Source organism: Varanus komodoensis, unplaced genomic scaffold, assembly GCF_004798865.1.
Source record: "Varanus komodoensis strain SLA01 unplaced genomic scaffold, ASM479886v1 scaffold1, whole genome shotgun sequence".
Taxonomy (NCBI): Eukaryota; Metazoa; Chordata; class Lepidosauria; order Squamata; family Varanidae; genus Varanus; species Varanus komodoensis.
In genome coordinates, this window is record NW_025335268.1 from 67,267,824 (window position 1) to 67,289,477 (window position 21,654).

The window sequence follows — 21,654 nt, forward strand, 5'->3', positions numbered from 1 at the left end:
GTGCTTGATTCAAAATAAAGCTGTATGATAAAAGGTAATTCACCAGATTATCTTCTAATCATTTTGATATCAATGTTACAGCTTTTACTGTACAAGATGGGAAGATTTTTTTTAAAAGAATCAAAGTAAATGCAAAAAGGTCTGACATGGCAAACAGAAGGTGCTCCATTTCTTTAAGGCCATCCCTGACACCAAAAGAATATTGAATGATATTACAACCTACTATTTAAAAAAGAAATTATTGCAATGGCTTTCTACATAGTTCAGAGCACAACAACCATGCCCTCTAGGAAGGCTCAGCAATTATAGGCAGCCTGTAAATACATGTAAATAAATAAATAGTGAAATAGTTTGTATTTGGAAAGCCTTATAGAACATGGAGCACAGCAACAATGAAGTTCATGCACTGACCTGATTTTTTTCATGGACAGAACAGAAAGCACTGAGGAGCACCCTAATGATGGGCAAGTGATTATAACGAGCTGCGACATGCAAACAGGTATCTCCTGCCTAAAAGTAAGGGGGGAAATGCAAATCACAGTAAGAAAGCTCTGGCTAAGAGAGTCTTCCACATCCTATGCTGCAATCCTACACATACTTACCAGAGGCCATGCTCCCTTGAACAGTGTGAGACTTACACCTGAGTAAACATACATAGACTGAGCTGCATATTGGACACCTGGCTAACCAAACACGGGCGGTATTGCTGTTTCTTCTCCTCTGGTAGCCCATTTGGTAATTGTGAGGTAATGGTCCAGTTACACTATTTTGCTTACACAGAGATAGTATATGTAGACTACAAAGTCTGTATTTGTAGACTTTAACTTATATAAACATTCTTTTTCATTTGAGAAGTAGTATGAGAAGTTGGTCCCTCTCTGTCAAATTGTCAGGTTTTTAAGCCTTCAGCAAGTTTTCTTTTTTCTTTTTAAGAAAAAACCTTTCAGATGATGATTAACTTTGATATCTTATATTCGCTAGGGTTCTTTTGATACAGGTCCATTAAATTTCATGTGGCAGAAATGGCAACAGACTATTCACACCATTCCTACAGCTAAACATATGGATGGACTGATAAACCCATCAGTAACCATAACAAAAACCAGGCAGTTTCCAAACAACTTTTCACATTAAGTCACAGCCAAAGATCAACTGATGCACGAGGAAGGCCTTTTCTGGAGGATGGCTTGCTTTAGCAACTCTTCTGAACACCCGAGTTGCTGCTTTTATCATAACATATTTTTCTACTGCTACCTTATTTAAATAATGTTCAATCAATTTTCAGATGCTTGACTTTAATATGATTCTATTTTTCATTTTACTCATTTTTTATCTTTTGGGAAAGCATCTAAATAAGTAAATAAATGAGAGGCCACTTTGCAGCACAGCAATAGGCACATATATGCTCATCCAAATCCATGAGCTACACTCATGAATTTACATCTGTGTGATAGGAGAACTCTATTTTTATCTTCTTTATCACCCATATTGAGCAGCAGATTTCTGTTGGCTTTTTAAAAATTAGGTGATGAGGATCCTATATTCTACACAATCCTTAGTACTACTGCAGCACAATTGTGTGTGTGTGTTTGCTCCCAAGAGAGTATAGGATTTCCACATAACAAAAACTTTATCTTTTATGAACATGATACCTGCAATTTCAAACACAAACAGAGACCAACATTCTTTACATTAACATTCAATAATCTGGCTGCTTCCCATGGTAAACACTGCCAGCTCCATCTACAAAGAAAGTTCTTAATCCACCATCACATTTATTTTGGCCTATTCAGATGCTACCCGCCACCTGCAACAGCGATCTATACACACATACTCACATTGTTTTTGATATCAGCCCGAGAGCCGCCAAGCAGTAGGACCCGAACACTTTCAGAATGGCTGTTTTGGCAAGCCAAGTGCAGTGGCGTGTTACCTGCCTTAGGAAACAGAGGGTGGGTAAAAATGAGCCAACCAAAACTAGTCATGTTTAGAAAGGACACAGTGTAGAAACAACTTGTATTACTTTCCATCTCTGCTTCTATGAATTATGTCTGGTCTCCACATGAAATGAATCTGTAATCAAATATGGACGCTGATAAGCAAGACAGGTAGAAAGGCAGCTGTTGCTCTTGGAGCGCCCTCAGGCATTCATACAGTTTTGATGCATATCACTCCACAATGTTTGACCAAATGTTTTGGGAAGAAGTAAATTATTTTTTCTGTTCTTTACAGAATTACATTTATAAGACTCCTCATGCTAAGTAGCAATCAGGTTCATGGCCCAATAGCAGAATAATATAATAAAGAAGGGAGGAAACACAGTAAGTGAACAAACCTGATGGGATTTTTTTTTAAGCAACAGTGTCACTAAAGGCTAATTTGCATTGTCCTTATTTGCATTGTTCATTTCAATGCTATGTTTGACTCAAGACAGTTAAGTGTGGATAGAATACTTTTGCTAATTTCATTTTATAGCTGATAGCACCTAGATGTCAGGGATTTGGCTGTGAACTTGCCATGGCCTTACCAGTGTTTGATCACTTTATTTAAAGTTCACTATGCTTGCACAGAGGCACCCTGGAATTGGGCAAGAGGTGCATTAAAAATACAAAGGCTAAATGGAGACACAGCTTGTCAATTTCAAGAAACAAAGAATCAAAGCATCCCCCTGCCATTGTCTGGAGAACTAGGAGCTGAGATGTAAAGACATTTTGTGCTGTTTTAGCCTGGCTCTGAAACTGATGGGGGGGGGGGGGAAATAAAGGAGAGCTGGAAGTTAACTAGATGAATCAAGCAGGCAAGTTTTCTACCAGTGTTGTGAAAGTGACTTGAAAATAATTTTAAATGCACAGAAAACAAAAACTGGTACCCATTTCAAAATGGTTGAAGAAAGGGTGGGTGAACAGTTCCCACTGTTTGGATGGAACACAGTCAGATACACACACCAAAACTGTGCTAGATCTCAGTAAGTGTGAACAATCAGTGGGAATTTTGCTTTTAGCTTTCAGCAGAAGAGAAATAATTGGCAGTACTAGGAAGCCCTTTGTCTGAAAGCACCACTGTAGAAGGCAAGCCACTTCCCCTTGGTTTTGCAGATGATGCATTTTATTTGTTCTGATAAACTAGACTCTTGTTGCATTTCTTTGCCAGTCCAATTCATAGTCACACATTTGCTAGAAGAAACCCATTCCATACCAATTACAACACTCGAAGGCCGGCTAGTATTCCTCGGTCATAAGTAATGCAACACTTGGTGCAATGGAGCATTTTTTGTCTTAGCTGTCAAAACACACCATTTCCCTTACAGAAGCTTCCTCATGAGGGAATGACCTAGGAATACTCAATTAAAAACAAAATGTAGAGTTTTATCCAGAAGTGCACTCCCACTTGTCAAGAAGTGTAACTGCTGGAAAATACGGATGAGAAGAAACATCTATTTAAAAATAATTTCCATTTTCTTTACAAAAGAACACGAAAGCTCTTTTCTGCCTGTATCTCACCTTGTTTCTGGCAAGAACATTTGCCCCTGCTTTAACAAGCAGTTTGACTGACTGGCTGAATCCATGCCAAGAGGCTTCGTGGAGAGCCGTGTTCCCATCCTGTAGAACAGGTACAGAACAGAACTTCAGGAAAAAGTATACCATATAGAAAAGAATACTGTATGCACCCAGAATCAATTTATTCAGCACTATATATTTATTTCAGGAAAGGAGAACTGCTATGAGCTACAATTCCTATGATCTCTCACCATTAGCTACGCTGACTATGGATGATGGGAGATGGAGACCAGAACATCTGGATGGCCACAAGCTGCCATCCCCTGATTGATCTGGTTAGTTGGGTTTGAAGTGGATTACAGAACCTGGAGATGAATGAACACTGGCAAGAATTAGCTAAGCTACGCACTACTGCCTATGCAGTCCTTAGGGTTAGCTTAGCTGTGCTGAACCTAAACAAGAGCATTTGCATAAGGGGAAGAAGCCGTTGCTGCTATCTGCTTCCAATCCATTAATCACAGCTAAGCAATGGGCAACGCTATGTAGAGTGTTCTCCCAAACTATGCAGTTATCAGCTCAGAAGAGGCCCATTACTGAGCAGAAAACAGTGGATCTGGGCAACTGTGACGTGATGCAAAAGCTTACTTCACCTTGTAAAATTAAAAGTAAAGAAAGGAAAATGAGTAGCAATACAAATACGGCCAAAGTTCAAGCAGTGTAATACAATGTTCAAGGGCTAGTGGTTGTGTGTCGTCTTCCACAGTGTATTCAAAGCAACTTCCACCACAAATGGCACGAGCAGGTTGGAAGAGCTTCCTTCAGAGACAGCATAGCAAAATTACTACCAGTTCTGTGCATTTCTGCTTTACCTTGTCTTGCCTGTCCAAGGCACACCCTTCCCGGATAAGAGCTGATATTATATCTGTGTTCCCTACAACAGTAGCTCGATGCAAAGCTGTCTGATCACCCTGCAAAGAGTACAAAGGATTCACTAACATACTTTCTGTTTCTAATTGGCACAAATATACATGCAAATACAGGATATGCATCAATACACCTTCTATAGGCAGCCATGTATACAGTTACTCAAATACAAAACAAAACAAGAAATCTAAGTGTGGGCTGTTGTATGAAAAACAGGCACAAGTATTGTGCAACATATGTACTTGGCTTCACAGACAAAAGTCCCAGACTTTCATTCCTACTGTGTTCTCTTGTAGGAGTGATAATATGTGAAGCATCCCTTACTTGCTAGTGAAAGTTTTAAGATTTTGGAAGGGTCATTTCCCCTTTGCCAACGCACATGCACACACACACAAACACACACACACACACACACTTACACAGCTCTTGCACATGATTTTCTTAACAAACTTCTACCTGGCAATTCACGTGTAGGTCTCACCACAGAAACAGTGTCCAAGAACTACTCAAGTAGCTCTGTACATTCAAATATGCAGCTAAGAAGCATATTTGACTGAACAACCAAATGTTTGTTTTAAAAAATGCAGCAATCCTGCATAAGTAAGGCCCACTGAACTCAGTGAGATGACACCTGCATGACTGGGCAGGACTGAACCTAAATTTATCTAATGTTAAAGAGACTTCAACAAACTAGATTTATAAAGTTCACAAAGGCACTGGGCGCACCAGTCAAAATTATGAGCATTTTACCACTCAGCTTGTATTGCTTTCATAGCCGAAAATGACTTGAAGCATACATTTGTCACATTCCTAGATGTCTGTTGTTAGGGGAGGAAATGGCCTAGGTTGCCTGTCATGACCAACTGCTGGGTAAATAGCTGCCTCCTGCCCATACAGTACTTAAGCTTCATTTCCACTTTTGTTCTAAGTTACATGCAACCCCAGGATGCTCAGTTGTTGAGCGTTTCAGGCTTGCACTTCACAATGAACCCAAGAATAAAGCTTGGGACCCATATTGTGTGGTCCTTAAGGCTATGGGTTGTTTCCCTCTCAACGATTTATCATTTGGGGTCTGCATGTCATTACAAACAGAAGTGGCAAGTGGACAGCTCACGCGCTCATTCCCGACAACTCATGGGTTAAACAGTTCATGGGTGGTTACGTGTGAACTGGATCGATGTGCATTCAAACACCAACAAAGTGTGTCTACCTTCACCGTAAATAGGCAAGCTGGAATGCAAAATGAGTTGCTCCACACAGAGGTTGGCCCACAAGAACTTAGTCAAGCGACAGCTCCCTGGTAGATTAACTGCCTGCTGATCTACCAGGGAGAAAAACACACAATGGGAGGCCAAAGCCTTGGGACACCTTGACGTTCATTTGGACAAACGTTGCAAAGAATTCTAGGAACAGCATGTTCAGGAAGTCTACATATCAGATGTTATTTTCTGATTATTTTAAATGTTCATCTGCCCTGGCAATTCTGATGATAGGGCAGGTTCAATAGAAAGTAAATACCAAAAATAGATGAATTCACAACTAAGCACTGTCTGAGTTGCAAGATGGGCACACATTTTACTATGGTACTTTCTCCACTCTTCAACATGATTGTATGTCATTGTTATGTGCCATCAAGTCATCCTCAACCTATGGTAACCCTATGGAATGAAAGCCTGCCAGAATGTTCCTATCCATGACAACTCTATTCAGCGCTTCCAAGTTCAAGGCTGTGGCTTCAATCCATCTCATATTTGGTCTTCCCTTTCACCTTCTGCCTAAACTTTCTCTAGCATGATTGTCTTCCCTATTATGAAACAAGGAAAGCACTTTCCACAGAAGGACAATGCTAGTGTAGGATGCCACGCCATGCACGCTGTCCAATTTGGATGTTTGGATTGAACCTTGTCTCCGAGCTTCAGGTGGCATAAATCAACCAAAGGGTGTCCTCCCCTGATAAATGAAAGAAAGGCGTTTGCTCATCAAGGAATAGAGGGGGAAAGGCTAAATTATCACAGGAAGCTTTCTTATATGAGGTCAGGCCAATGATGCATAACTACTCTGAGTCTCCCTGGCCTCAGGCGAAGTTCCCTCTGCCACCTGGTGATTTTAACTGGAGATAGCTAGGGTCAAACCTGGGACCTTATGCATGCAAAGCAAGGGCTCTACTATCAAATTTCCTGTGATCGCTTCACATAATAGCAATAGTTCCCAAGCAGAAGAGCAAGTCACTGATCTTGAATCCTGATCAGTAAGACATTTCAATGAGGAAACAAGACAGAAGAATGCCTTGCTTCTGCAATAGGTTCTTCTCTCTCAGTCAAGCTTTCCCAATCTGGTATCCTTCAGATATTTTGGACTACAATCGCCTGCAGCCCTGTCCATCAGCCATGCTGGTTCAGGCTGACAGCAACCAAAGTCCAAAATATCTGAACCAGGTAAGGGAAGACTGCTGTAGGCCTCAAAGACCTGAACCTATTGGAAACATGGCATTCCTATATCTTGGTTGCTTGTTAAATTTAAACCTTAACTAATCAATCTGGAATCAGATAATGCAGTGGTGCAGAAGCTCTTTCAGCCCCAGGCCCAAATTCCAGTGGAAGCAGCATACAGGGTTACATTCCAGTAATGGACAGAGCCTAAGGCAAAAGAGAACAAGGCCAAAAGGCAAAAAATAAAATCACAGAATAGCAGAGTTAGAAGGGGCCAATAAGGCCATTAGATAAACACTTGCTCAAAGCAGGAACCCTGAATATTGTAGCCTAAAGTTCTTACTGCCCCGAAGATAAGCCTTAGGAGAGGTATTGTAACCTTTCAGAATAAGGGAGGGAGGGAAAATGAACAGAATCACCAGGAAGCCACCAATCAATGGCTCGGGAAAAGAAGGTGTGGCCAGGAAAAGTGGGCGGACCAAGAAAAGGGGGCAGGACCATCTGGAGAACAGAGACTATGTATCCCAGGTGAGCCAAATTTAGCCCCCAAGCCAACATTCTGCACTTCTGCGATAATGAGATATAACAGGACATAAATGGGGCTCCCTAACTATTTGTAAAGGTATGACATAGGGAAAGCTAGACAAAGATTCATCTCTGCCAACATGAAGTCCATATTTGGAAGTGCAAGTCTACATTTTCATATGCAGTTTCTACAAAAAGGCATAAAACAACAATTTTGCAAAAATAAGTTATCTTGTTTTGCAGTTTGCAGGCTAAGTGCTGGTAGGGGATTTACAATGTATATTTCATAATCGTCATGATAAAGAAATAGCATAACATTAGTTGGGATCATATGATCTGTGCACACAAACTTGTACTAAGTAGCAGAATATCTAAAAATCTGCCATAGGAAAACATAACATTATTTTAATTGCAAATTATAGGAGAATTGGAGAGGATAATCGCAAACCACATTCAGCTATATAGGGCTGAAAAGAGCTACAGTGCTTTCCTGGAGTTCGCATTCAAAGCATTCTCAATGGTTGGTGCTCAAAAACCAGCTGCTGCAGATAGAATGGATTAAACTAATGATTATTTCAAAACAAAAGACCTACTTTCTCACCCGCTTGATAGATTTTTGTTGTAACAATTATTTTAATTAGATCAGAGTGACAGCAACAAGAAAAACTAATGTAGTTCATTAAAGGACTTATTAAACATGCTGGCATTTGAGAAAGACAACATCTGCTCTGGGAAACATTTCCCTCCAATTAAAAGGACTCTCAAGTCACAAAGCAGAATGTTAAATTTCTACTGCCCTAGTAGCAAAGACTAATTGAAATCCAGTCTGCATCAAGGCAGAAAACATGACAAAATAGCTATCTGGGCCAACTTCCCTGGGCCTTCCCTGAGGGTGTGGGGTGTTGCTTATGTCAGTGTATATCCACAGATAATGCCACCCTAGGCACAAAAGAGTGGAAAGGAGTGGGAAGCTATTACAGGAAAGGATTAGAAATCTATTACCTCCATACCTGAGTGTTTCAGGTGCTGCTGAGGGTGGACTTAAGGAGAAGAGGGAATTGCACTTACTCTGCTTCGCACATCCTAAAACCAGTGAACTCCATTTAGCCAAAACTGACAAGCCCCCATTATATGCAGTGCAAGAAGTGCTGCATTCACCTACTTTCCTTTCTTTTTTTTAAGGAGGGACAGTTTGTTGAGGGTTTATAAGGTCACTAATTGCTGACAATATCATTTCTGAGTCAAGAAAGCAATTCTTTTCCCACAGCACTGACCACTGAGGGCTAGGGACTTTCTTGGGAATCTGGGTACTAGTGAGTTCCACAATTGTGCTTAAAATATAGTTTACTCGTAATCTGATATACTAAGAAGCTATGTCATGCATGGTCAGTCCAGAAACCCTGCTCAGAAAGAACTGTGCACTGATGCTAAATGCCCATGTGTTTAAATCAGCCTTCCCCAACCTTATGGACTCTAGATGTTAGACCATGGCCATGTTGTTGGGGGATGATGGGAGTAGTAGGCTAACACGACTGCAGCACAACAAGTTGAGCAAGACAAGTTTATGTAATTAGTTATTCCAAGATAATGTGCTTTTCAATACAAGGCTTTTGCTGAGCTCTCTTCACATCCTACCCACAGTGTTAGCCAATATCACTCTATTTTTAAACAGTACTCCTGGCACATTTATGACAATAGGGAAAATGTAGTATTACTTGTGCAAGTGAAAAAGAGCACTTTTTCCAATTGTGCAATTGTACTATTCTCCTGTTCCACACAGCATCACCTAGAGGTTATGTCATGGAAAAGCAGGAAAGGAAACACTCCATCTAATAGTCAGTTCTCAATTCTGAAATGAAATTGAAAGTAGATGTAGCAGATGAACAGCCTTGTTTAGAAAAGCTCATTAGTTCCTAAACCTCTGATTTTTTCCCCTCTACATTCAAATAGTATGTTATGTTCGGGGAAATGAGGAGCTCTTGGTTCATCTCTACTTAATCATAAAATAAATAATAATGTAAATAATTGTAGGCTTATGGCCTCTAGTAGGAAGAGTTCCATAATGCATCAGAGGAACATAGAAATGAACCAAAGCAATCAACAAAACATTTGCAGCAAGAAGACTATTAATTCTGTATACAATGGATTTGTATAAATTGTGACAGTATCCTTTGCATCCTGACTGTGCAAACAATTCCTGGGAAGAACATCATGGAAATAGGAACATTTCACAGGAATCTTATAGGAAAAATACGGAGGTTGAGAACCTTTTGGCAAAACATCGTATAAGCCAGACATGCAACCATGCACTTGTAAGTATTTCTGACATGCCAAGTGGCCAATCTGAATGCTACATGCAACTGTGTCAGAGAGAAGCTGAAGTCAAGAGTGCTAACCTCCTTCTCTCTTTGCAATCTTCTAGGATCTTTTCTAGCCTTTCTCCTCTGTTTTTTCTTATCTTTTTCTTCCTTGACTTCTTTTACCAGGGACACTTTCCCCTTGACTATTTCTGAGGTATGTGCTGTGTGAGCACTCATTGACCAATCAGAGATGGCATCAGGATTCCAATAAGGGCTTGCAGGATTAGCAGGGAGAAGGAAGGAGTTACTTCTTGGGGTTTCATACTCTAGAGAGCTGGTCTCCACAGGCAGAAATTCATAATAATCCCATTCAAGGCCACTGGAGGTCATTCTTCAACTAATGATAAGATCTTTTACAATATCTTAACGATCAACATCTGTAGAACATGAAGTCAGCATTTTGAACATGAATACTCCACAACATTTTAGATTTTCTTTATGCTATATAACATTTGGCAGATTAAAAGTTAATTGGGTAATTATCTACTGTCTAAAGGATATACAAAATTATTGACACCCACAGCTCACTGAGAAATAGGAGGATGAAGGTGAATCTTTAAAAAGTTGGGAATGTTAGTAATCCAAGAGGTCAGGAAACTGTTTTTCTAAGACCATTTATCTGAAAGTAAACCTTACAGAAGTTTTCACACCACTGACTTTTCCACATTTTGTTGTTTTACAACCTGGAATTCAAATGGATTTAGTTCACATTGTTACCACTTGATATATACAGCATACTCAACAGTGTGAAGGTACAAAATATTTGTATTGTGGCACCAAAAAGTTAAGTAAAATGAACAAACTGGACAAAATGAACAAACTGTATTTGCCATGACATGCCTAAATAAGCTCTCATGCAACCCACTGCCTCAAGAAGCCCATCTAACGAGTTGAATGGAGCCCACCTGTGTACAATTCCCATGCCACATGATCTCAGATTAAGTACATCTGTTTCTGGAAGGCCCCAAGAAGCTATTACATATGGGATAATGTTCAGAAGCAACATCTAGCAGGATTGGGTTATCAAAGGATATAGCTCGGCAGATCTTCTTCCATCTCCTTATCAAACTCAAAATAAAAACTTAGAAGCACAGTTTGTTATTGAACAATATGATTCAAAAGATGCCTTCTACTAGAGTAGTGGATTAAGCTTGGATTGAAACTGAAACTTTCCCTCTTTCAGTAAAGCAGGGGTCTCACACTCGCGGCCCGCGGGCCAATTGCCGGGACGGGCGGGGCACGGGGGAGGGGCCCTGCAGCCTTCAAAGTGCCTCCGGGAGCGACGCGGGATGAGCGGCCCACCACCACCGCGGTGGTGGAATACTTGATGCGGCCCAGCCTCACCCAGACTCTGCTTCCAGCGGCCCCCAGGTAAGTTGAGTTTGAGACCCCTGCAGTAAAGCTTCTGCCTCCAACCTCAGGATGGCTCTTGCTACTTGTGGGCTAGATGGCAGGAATGCCAGAGATCCTCTAACTGGGCAGCTCATTTCTTCTGCCACTGCACATCAAGGAATTCTCCCTGCATCTGCTGCCCCCACAACCTGAAAAACCTCCCACCCTTTCCAAGGCAGGCAGATTCTCATGCTCTGTTTGAGAAACTTCTCTATGCCACCCTGAATCTGTCAACTGCTCCACCCCCTCCTTGCTCCTCTGCTCTCTCCTCCTCCTCCAAATCAGATGAATCTATCTAAACAGCCTGTAAGGTGCAAGAAATGGGCCTCTTCTATACACTAAGAACATGCTCTGGAGTACCATTAAATCTATTATTACAAAATGGAAGGAATATCGCTCAGCCATAACTCTGCTAAGAGAAGACTATCCCACAAAAACTCAGTGACCGATTGAGGAAGGAAGCAACCATGTAACTCTGAAGAATCTGGAGAGAGTGACAGTTAAGATGGGACATACCATCCATGGGACAACCATCACCTGATGGCCCCATAATGTTGGACTTTGTGGAAGACTGGTAAGAAGAAAACATTGCTGAAAAAAGCCCATATCAGAGCCTATCTGGAATTGGCAAAAAGGCATGTGAGAGACACATCAAATGCATGGAAAATATTGCCCAGTCTGATTAGACTTAGCTTTTTAGCCTTGCTGCAAAAGGCTATGTGTGGCACAAAGCTAACTATGCTTACTATGCTGAGAACACTATCCCATTGATGAAGCGTGGCAGCGGAAGCAGCATGTTGTACGGATGCTTTTCCATGGCAGGGATGGACAACCTGGTGAGGCATATGGGCAAGATGGATAGAACCAAATACTCTGCAATTCTAGATGGAAAAGAACCTGTTTCAGCTTCAGGTTTGCCTTCCAGTGGGACAATGTCTAATGCACAGCCAAGGTAACATTGGCGTGATTTAAAAATAAGAACCTGAATGTCTCAGGATGGCCCAGTCAAAGCTCAAACCTAAATCCAATTCAGAATCTGTGGCAATGGCCCCTATCCCCAACCTGACCAAGCCAGAGCATTTATGTCAGGAAGAATTGACAGACATTGCAGGATTCAGATGCTCAAAGCTGGTAGAGACTTACCCAAGAAGGCCAGCATTTTCAATTGCAGTGAAAGGGGCTTCTACCAAGTCTTGACTCGGGGAGATGAATACTTATGCAACCAACAAGTGCCCATTTGTTTTTGTTTTTGTTTACCTAACTCTTATACCACAATAAAAATATTTTGCACCCTCATACCATTGAGTATTTTGTGTACATCCAGTGGAAATAATGCCAATGGAATCAATTTCTATTCCAGCTTTTACACATGTGTAAAAGTTAAAGGGAGATGAATATTTCTGCAAAGCACTGCTAAGTTCTTCGTGTTGTCAGCCAATGTGTGGTTAGAGTTTTGAACTAAGACTAGGAAGATCCATACTAATTTATTGACACACTGGATAAACTCAAGCCCACTGCTCTCACTCAGCCTCACCCAACCTCTCAAGACTGTTGTGAGGACAAACTTGGAAAGGAGAAATTATGTATACACTACCTTGAACTCCCTGTAGGAAAGAGAGGATTAAAACACAATAAAGAGTGAAGGAAAATGCTTAGGCGAGTTAAATTCAACAAAAATCTACAAGGAGCATATCTAATAGAAGACAGCTATTTCTGGGAAGTATATTTAATCTCAGGTGTAAACAAAAACCTGGGGAAAGCTGCAGGAAAAGATAGTCTTATTACTTTATCAAATGAACTTATATATAAGATGGCTTTCAAATTATAATCACTTAAATCCTTTCCCTCAGCTACTAAATTTCTACTCTGAGTTCAGCAACAGTATTATAAGTATTCATTTTGCACAGATTTCAATGACAATTGAATTTTGCCAATATACTGTAAAAATACTCAAAGCAGTGATTTAATTCTTCATTTTAAGTCTGATTACAGCAGAGTAGCCCCAGGAATGGCAAAGAGCGATCCATCAACAGGGTAAAAATATCATCCTGGGTTTCTGTGCCACAAATTGCTTAGTAATGTATGATGCTGAAGACATATATAATTTATAATAAAAGGGACATTCCTGCCATGGATCTCATACTTCTGGATGGTGCAAAAGATGTAGTGGGTGGCTGTGGCATTGAAAGCTCCAGGAGAGAAAGAAAATCAGGAGGAAAGGTGAGTAAGGTTTGGAAATGGGTGGGCTTTTTGGCAAATTGCACAGGGGAACATTCCATAGAGCCCCAGCTCTGAACTCCTTGAGGAGTTAAAAATGAATCCAAAACTGTATAAAATAAACACTTATTTCACTTAAATGCACCATTGCTTTATTTCAGGGATGGTTGCAGATTTTGAAAACAAGTCCGAAGGGTTTGCATTGCCAAAGTCCTTGACAGTCTTGCTTACATGCTGACCTATCAGGTTTCAGAATTAGTAAAACAAAGCAGAGTTCAGCTCTACACAGAGGCCTCTCTAAAGGACAGAACTTTGTTCTTTGGACTATTGGGAATTTCCTTATTTGCAGCTACTCACATCATCCTGAAGATCCACATCGCAGTTTGCTTTGAGCAAAATCTGGACAACTCGGAGATGACCCTTGTACGCCGCAAGATGGAGAGGTGTCCGCCCATGCTGTAAAGCAGAAGGTAGCAACTGCTGAAAGAGTTTTAAAGCCAGTTGCTCGTACACAGCACATAAAGAACAAATTGCAACATAAAATTATTAGCAGAGAGACCAATAAACTGAAGCAGTGTTACAGCATAACTAAACTTACCCAACATATAAGCTGTACGTTAAAAGCGAAGATCACAGATTTCAAAACGCCCAAGAGAATGAAAAAAATTTTTTTTTCCTAGGAATCTGAAATGACCAGGTAAAAGCCGCCAGGCAAGTCTGTCTCAGCACACCATTCTGCAACTCGAGAGCCACTACTAAAAAGGCACCATCCTTAGAAGGCTCCTGCTTTGCTACTCTTGAGAGGAGCACTCCAGAACAGGGTCTTCGAAGAGGCCGGCTGGAAAACACAGAAGGCTGGTAGGTGCCTTTTTGTTAGGATATATATTCTATTTAGGAGATTGGCTATAAAACCCTTCACAAAGTTTGTCTGAAAGCCAATTTAACTTAGGAGAATAGGAGGTTCACTTATACAGAATGAGACCACTGGTCCATCTAACCTAATATTGCTAGAACTGACTGGCAGCAGCAACCAGGGTTTCAAGCAGGAGTTTTTCTGTCCTTCCTGGGAACACCAAAGATTAAACCACAGGCCTTCCACAGGCAAGTTAGGTCCACGCTCCCGAACTGTCTAATTCATCTTCCTGAATTCTGAATTAGTGTTAAACTCCCCCTTTTTCAAAGTGAAACAAAATGAACAAGATGAATGTGTACAATTACACACTAAAATCCAGCACACATTGAAATGGCACGATACCTAGGGATACAGCAAAAGAATTGCCATGAAAACACAAGCGATGGCCTCAACTCACTTTTGGAGACTTTTCATTCTTTTACGGTGGCTGCTGGGGAGGTAGGAGCAAGTCTGGCTGTAATGAACGTAAGGCAGGCCAGAGGAGCATGCTCTGAGTAAAGGGAACTTAAGCTATCACCGATATACTTAGGAATCAGAGGTGTTGTTAAAAGGGTTAAAAAATCTGTCAAACAAGGTTAAATCTGGTTAAACTTAATGACAGGAATACACTTAAAGCTCATATGTCAGAATAAGGTAACCATGGGGAACACGTCATTGCAGAGTCAGTAATGTAGGTATACTCTTTCACTGAAATTCATGTTTTCTTTGCCAAAGGCAAACATCCATTGGGCAGAGATTACTGCAGAACTCTGTTATGCTGACAGAAGGAATAAGAGCTATACTACAGATGCAAATTTACAGAGGCGTTGTGCAACCATGGTGCCTGTGATACGTATAGCCCAGGTAATCCCTAGTCTGGTGGAACCACACCAACACAAGGAGAAAGGTCGGGTGGAATTCAGTAATTTGTTCAGGGCAGGGATGCCGGATAAATCTGCAACAGATTCTAATGTGGATTTCTATGAAACTGAGTGGCTTGTGCCAAGTTATGCAGATTCCACAGACTTGCAGACTGTTTTTGCACTATTTTACATTAGCACCAAACCATGTTTGTACAAAGGCAGGAATATACTTTAGTGAATGCAAACCAGTGTGCATAAAAAAGCAGAATTTGCACAAGTGTGCATTAAAACAAATGTGCATTTGCCCTAATGTGAATTTGCACAAATAGAACAAAATTCTGGTTATAAAACTCATAAATCAGTTCCATCAATGAATGAAAATCACCTGACAATCCACAAAACAGAAACAGGATTTAACAAAATCTGCACATCCGTAGATGGGGGAAGAAAAGCACCTACCTGAGTTCATATTCCTCCTAAGAGATGTGCTGATCCGCCAATAATGGTATAATGTTATGCCAGCAAAACAGGCAAGACAACAAAGAAATCCATTCACCCATCTTTTCCCCTTTCACCTCCATGGGCGAATTTCATGGGCCACAATTCCACCAAGTCTGGAGCTATGCTGCCCCATGGATTGAGATTTTGCTTTCTCAGTCCCTTATCAGAGTGCCTAGGATTGTGACAATATTCTGCTTGGTGTGGAATGCAGATGTACAGCGGGATGCAGTCAGCCCACAGTAGTTACTGTTAGCATCTCTGTATTTTACTATCTAGGGTAATTTTAACAAAAGTTTTCATCTATCTAGTAAGAAGGGGTATCAAATAAATATGCCCAGGGCTCAGTTCACATCAACCAAAATCTATAGATTTTCCCATATACACAAAACTACCCAACTTTTTATGTTAAAAACAGGTTAAAACAAATGCATAAGCACTTTTTGTGGAACTGTCTTCACTCTAATCAGGAAAACAAGATTCTTTGGGGAAGATACCCTAATAACCTATAGATTTCATTCCTATAGATTTTCATTTATTTTCCCAAAGTTTCTATTATAGCACAACTTCTTTTATATTTACATTAGTTGCAACAATCTCTGAAGCATCTCCTTTTCTCTTTTTTCTTTACAAAAGCCAAAATGTATGCAGTTACTAAGAAATGTTAAATTCAAAAAGACAGACAGACAGACAGACAGAAAGAAAATATGATGATAGCTTTGATTATGCACTGAATAAGCTGCTACTTATATAATTCTGATCTGAAGATGGCCTTTCCCAGAGTGTTTTACTAAAGCAACACTGGCCCAGATGTGTACATTTCCTTTTTTAGTTCCTGGAGGAGATCCAGAACTTCACATTACACATAACTGAGTATGAAGATTTAACATGTCCCTAGGTAACATTCATTTGTGCACACATTCAGGCACACACACATACACACACCCCTTGGATTGATAAATGATTCTTGGATGTAAAATACATATTATAAATATTAATTCAAACAAGTCAAGGCCTGTGTTTTCTGACTGCCTGCAATTGCTAACTCTATTTAATAGATCGGAGTGACTCATTTTTCATATGTTGTTGATCTATCACAAGAAACCACCTGAACTGAACTTTTATTCAAGCTGGTATCTGGCATATAAGCTGGTCTGTTACAAACAGGGATTTAATTACCTGATACTCTTTATTTTTTGTTGTTGGTCATCGGATTTTCACTGTATTTTAATTTATTTATATCTACGTTGTGTTTAAATTAGGAACGTTGCTTTTAACTTAGATTTTATTGCTAGCTACCTTGAGTGCTATTTGTTTGAAAAACAGGATAAAACAGAGCAAACCAACCAGGCTGGGATTGCTTGGTAACTTTGTGCCATGACCCCCTCTTGCCAGACAGAACCCAACTGCTTTTCTTGTTAGCATTTATTTATTTATTAGGTTTATATCCCACCTTTTTCCTTTTTAAAGATGTCAGAGTGGTTCACAACATTTTCCTCCTGCTGCTCTCAATCTTATCCAAACAACAACAACCCTATGAGGTAGGTAGGTTATGACTGGCTTGAAGACACCCAGTTGGCTCCATGGCTGAGTGGGGACTAGAACCCAGGTCACTTGAGTCCCAGTCCCATGCTCTTAACCACTACGCCACATTGAGAAGAATGTCTGCAGACATAACCTGCTTGACAGAACTTCACTAGCCTCACTATGGACAATTCCTGACATGGATGCTTGTTTTACCTTTTGATCATTTGTATATCTAATACTTCACCTAGCCAGGACTTAAAAATAGTGTTTCACAAAGAGTGATCCCTTATTGGCTGGTGAGAGCCTTACATCATCAGGTCTAGCAGTACTAATATCTGGAAATGAAGTAGCATGTGATGAGTTAATGTGGTTTTATTTCCAAGTCATAGCTTGCAGTCCACTGTGTCCAAACAATGCAATTCTCTTTCACAGAATTCTGATGCATAACAAATATACATTTCTTACTGATGAAGACACAGTAGCGCCTATATGATCAGCAGGTATGTAGCAGAGGGATGTGGCAGACATGTTCTGAATTTTGAAAATGTTAGTATTCAGGGAAGAAAAGCATAGGATAATAAGACCTTTTAAAAAGGCAACATGTGACAAAGAGTTTCCTGGGATGGTTGCATTTTGAAGTGCACGTCAAAGTTTTGTGGTGGAGTATAACGTCTCCGTACACCTCACCTATACTGTATTATCATAGTGTTTAAAGCACTTCACATCCATCCTCCCAACAACTTTGTAAGGTAGAGCAGCATTAGCCTCCTATTATAAATGGGAAGCCAAGACAGTGCCATAAAAGCTAGCCTAAGACCACTTAATTGCAGGTGCCAACTGGGGACTACATAGTCCTGTAGCCAACACCACACACTAACTTTTTTGACATACCAAAAAGCCACACTGAAAGGGCCCATCTGCTGCCTACCATTGCTTGACCGCCCCTTGTTCACCTTCACACACAGTGACCCTGCTTTGCTTTTAGTATCAGGGGCTTCTGTTCTTTGAAACGGCGGTCAAGAGCAGAAAGCAGAGTGGGGGGCGGATGGCACAGGGCCAACAATCTCTAATCAAGGAGGGGAAGTTGTCAGAAAAGAGGAAGCAGATAAACAGCATGATCATTTGTCTGCCTGTAGGGCCTCGGGAGAGATTTATATGCGAACATTATCCAAGGGACTAGGAGACATCTCGCCTTGTTGACAGGAACTCCTTGAGAAAGGGGAAAGAATTATGACGGGGGCGGGGAGGGTGTCTGAGCATAACAAGGCTCGGAAAAAGAGATATAAAGAAAAATCCACATCATTGGAATAATTCAATTCATTCTGCTTAAAAGGTCTAACAACCAAGCGAATTCAAGTTCTTACATGTTCTAGGGATGTTTTAGGATTTCTGGCTGTTGCTCTCCTGATCGTGTGCCATGTATGTGAAACGCCAAAGAGATCCAAGTTTCAAAGCCTCAGGGTGATTTTTTTTTTAACATCTTAGATTACTCAGTCAAAAATAGGCATTTTGCTTCATGTGATGAACCCGTCATTACAGACATATATGGCCCATAACCAAAAACCATACATAGACACTTACAAAATGAACAAGAGCCACACAGGGCATACATGCTGTTCTCAGCTGCCTTTCAACAGCTCCTGTCGCTGCTAAACATCAATAGAACCCACCGGTTCTGCTTGTCCTTTTCCAGCTTCCTTTCGGAAGCACGTGCCTCTCTTTTACACACACTTCTAGTTTCCAGTCAATTTTTTGTTGAAAGATTTGTTGAAGAACTGCTGGGCATTTGTGGAAAATATTAGTAGCAATCACCAATGCATTAGAAAGAGCTTCCAAGATTCTAAATATCACAGGCTTGCAACTGACCTCCTTTCAGCCTCAGTAACTTATTTATTTATTTATTTATTTATTTATTTATTTATTTATTTATTTTATTAAAACATTTTTATGCCGTCCCATTCGCCGAAGCCTCGGGGCGGCTTACAAAAATAAATAATATAAATAAATAATAAACAATAAATAAATTGCCAAACCTTACAGGTCCCTGCATGGACTGACAGAGGCCCAGGAGTGCTTCTGTAAGTTGCCTCTACATCTTACACTTGCCACAGTGACAGAAATGTTTTCACGTGCTGGTCTGTCCAAAATTTTACAACAGCCATGGCATCTGTAAGCAAACCACATTTCCCAGTGAGTTCACATCTTCAGCATGGGCCAGGCATGGGCAAATGTGGCAAATGGAGCACCGGCATGTACCTACTGGTGCTGCTGGAAGTACAAGCAAGGTGTGTTTTGGTTACACAAGCATCAGCCATTGCGTCAAGACTAGTTCAGACAGATGCTACTGCAGTCACAATGCCCAGGCTGGCCCTATTCAGGATCATTTTCAACAACAATTGGGTTCAAAACAAGGTTAGGTATATGTCCAAATTTGTAGGCATTTTTAAATCAAATATTTACAGGGCTGTGCATACTTGAATTATCTTCTTATCTGTACATTCAATTTGATTTCTTCAACCTGGCTAATTTACTAGCCTCCAGTCAAGGAAAGGGAACACAGAATCCTTTCCAATGTTAACAAGCTGACACAATTATATTATTAGCCTATGAAAGCCCACATGTTTTGATTTGTTGCTGCTTTAGTAAACAAAAATTCAAAAGCATTCCTAACTTCCCTTTGTACAGAAAAAGTAGTAAAAATTGTATCAAATCTTATATCCCCTTAAAGTAGACCCAGTCAAATTAATGGTAATTAAATTAGAACACTGGATGCAAACTTAAGTGCATAGCTTCAGCTTAGATTTAGTGCTATTTAACTAAAAAGGAATTCAATTTTAAATGGGTTGGGTCCAGACCGTGGCTCCTGTGAACAGGACTTCTGATCCAGCTGAGGAATTCCATCAGCAGAATGCAACAGAAGATGGTTCTCATCCATTCTCCCATCCTTGCACCCATTTATGTCCTCTCATCACCAAATCTGCTCCAGAGGATTGACAAACACTCTGGAATAGCATGAGCAGTGGCACTAGTGGCTTCAGGAAGAGGGGCAAATGGATGAAAACCACCTTCTCTCTTGTCCACTAACGGGCATGTTCTGAGCAGAATTAGGCTCAGGGGATGTTACCTTTGGCAGAAACAAACTCTGTATCCAATATTCTATACTTACATCACTGATTTGGTATTTATTTTATTGTCTTCAGCTAAAGATTTTCCTGGATCTATTAAATAGCATAATGCAGATTAAAAAGATCTGAACTTACATACAATCCACATGGCCTCTCAGGCAGTGTCCATTCTACTGTGTAGATAATCAAATACCAGTGTAAGAAATCTGGGTCAAGACAAAACTTCCTGAAACAACGATAGGAATCGAAAGCTCATACACGCTGCCTTTTATCTGTCTTTTGAAAGCAAAGTTTAAAAAAAAAAATCAAAAGCTTTTTTTCAAACGGATGGCTCTTTTGCCCTTGTGAATTAGATTCATAGAGTTTCCAAGAAGCTTCAGCACATACTGGGGAAGAAGTTTAAGTTTAATAAGAAATGGATAGGGCTACTTCTTCAAGAATAGTACTGTATTTGAATTACTATTTACTTGAATGTTTAAAAAAATTCTCCATGCCATGTGTTCACTGTAAGAAAAGGATGATTTCAGAAAAAAAACAGCAGCACACTGACATTCCTGTCCATAATATAATTTTGAACCACTTAAGTTCATAATATAACTTCAAATCATTGATGTCCATCTCATCTCGGGTCAAATATGACCAGGCAATTATGTTTACCAGTGTTTGAAACATTATTTTAGGATAGGACAGCAGCAATAAGATCAACACTAGATTAATCTTTAATAAAGTGTCATATGAATCAGCTCTCAGGATTACCCTCCCTGTAGTGAACTGATCCTTTGCAACAAGGTTTCAAATCTAGAATGCCTTCTATACTGTTTGCCATGATCACATGGATACTGCTTTGGCCAAACCACTGGAGGAATCTACCAATGCAGAAGTGGACCTTCCTATTCTCTTCTGTGGCTCCCTGAAAATCTGCTCAGAATCTCCCAACATTCTAGCTTTTATGTGGGCAAGCTGTGATAGATATCTCTCTCCTGGTTCCACCAGCTGAAAACCTTCACTGGATCCCACTCCAGTATTTTCTGAGAACTATGTTCTGATGAATGCCATTGCCATGATATTACATGACTGTCATTCTCCGAAGTACACTGGCATATTGTTAACAAAATAGGAGCTACCCAGATTTCACACTAGCGTGAAACACAGAGTGGTTGGCCTGCCATCAGGTCAGCTTCTTCCCCACCCAAAGAAAATATTTCCTGAAAACCAACACTATTCTTTAATTATTTTGCTATAGCTTTCAAATGATCATTTAATATTCTTCAATATTACTTTATGATGAATATGCTTCAAAGAGACTTCTGAGGAACAGAACTCAAGAACATCTCAGGCTCAGAACAGGACACAGTTCTATGCATGTTTAGACAACTGGCTAGGGGATGCTGGGAGTTGTACAACT

The 21,654-nt window shown here is 40.3% G+C and overlaps 1 protein-coding gene across 2 annotated transcripts in view; it reads right to left on the reverse strand.

The window, feature by feature from the left end:
* ANKRD6 (ankyrin repeat domain 6) overlaps nt 1-21,654 on the reverse strand; it is a 38,789-nt gene that overhangs the window by 13,149 nt on the left and 3,986 nt on the right. The window contains exons 2-6 of one of the 2 annotated variants that reach the window (XM_044449346.1): nt 13,702-13,800; nt 4,367-4,465; nt 3,501-3,599; nt 1,839-1,937; nt 412-510 (exon numbers count right to left, since the gene is read on the reverse strand). In XM_044449346.1, coding sequence (XP_044305281.1) covers nt 412-510; nt 1,839-1,937; nt 3,501-3,599; nt 4,367-4,465; nt 13,702-13,800 — 495 coding nt within the window. Of the gene's footprint in view, nt 1-411; nt 511-1,838; nt 1,938-3,500; nt 3,600-4,366; nt 4,466-9,771; nt 10,066-13,701; nt 13,801-21,654 lie in introns of those variants that run through there. The other variant, XM_044449340.1, reaches the window with a different exon arrangement.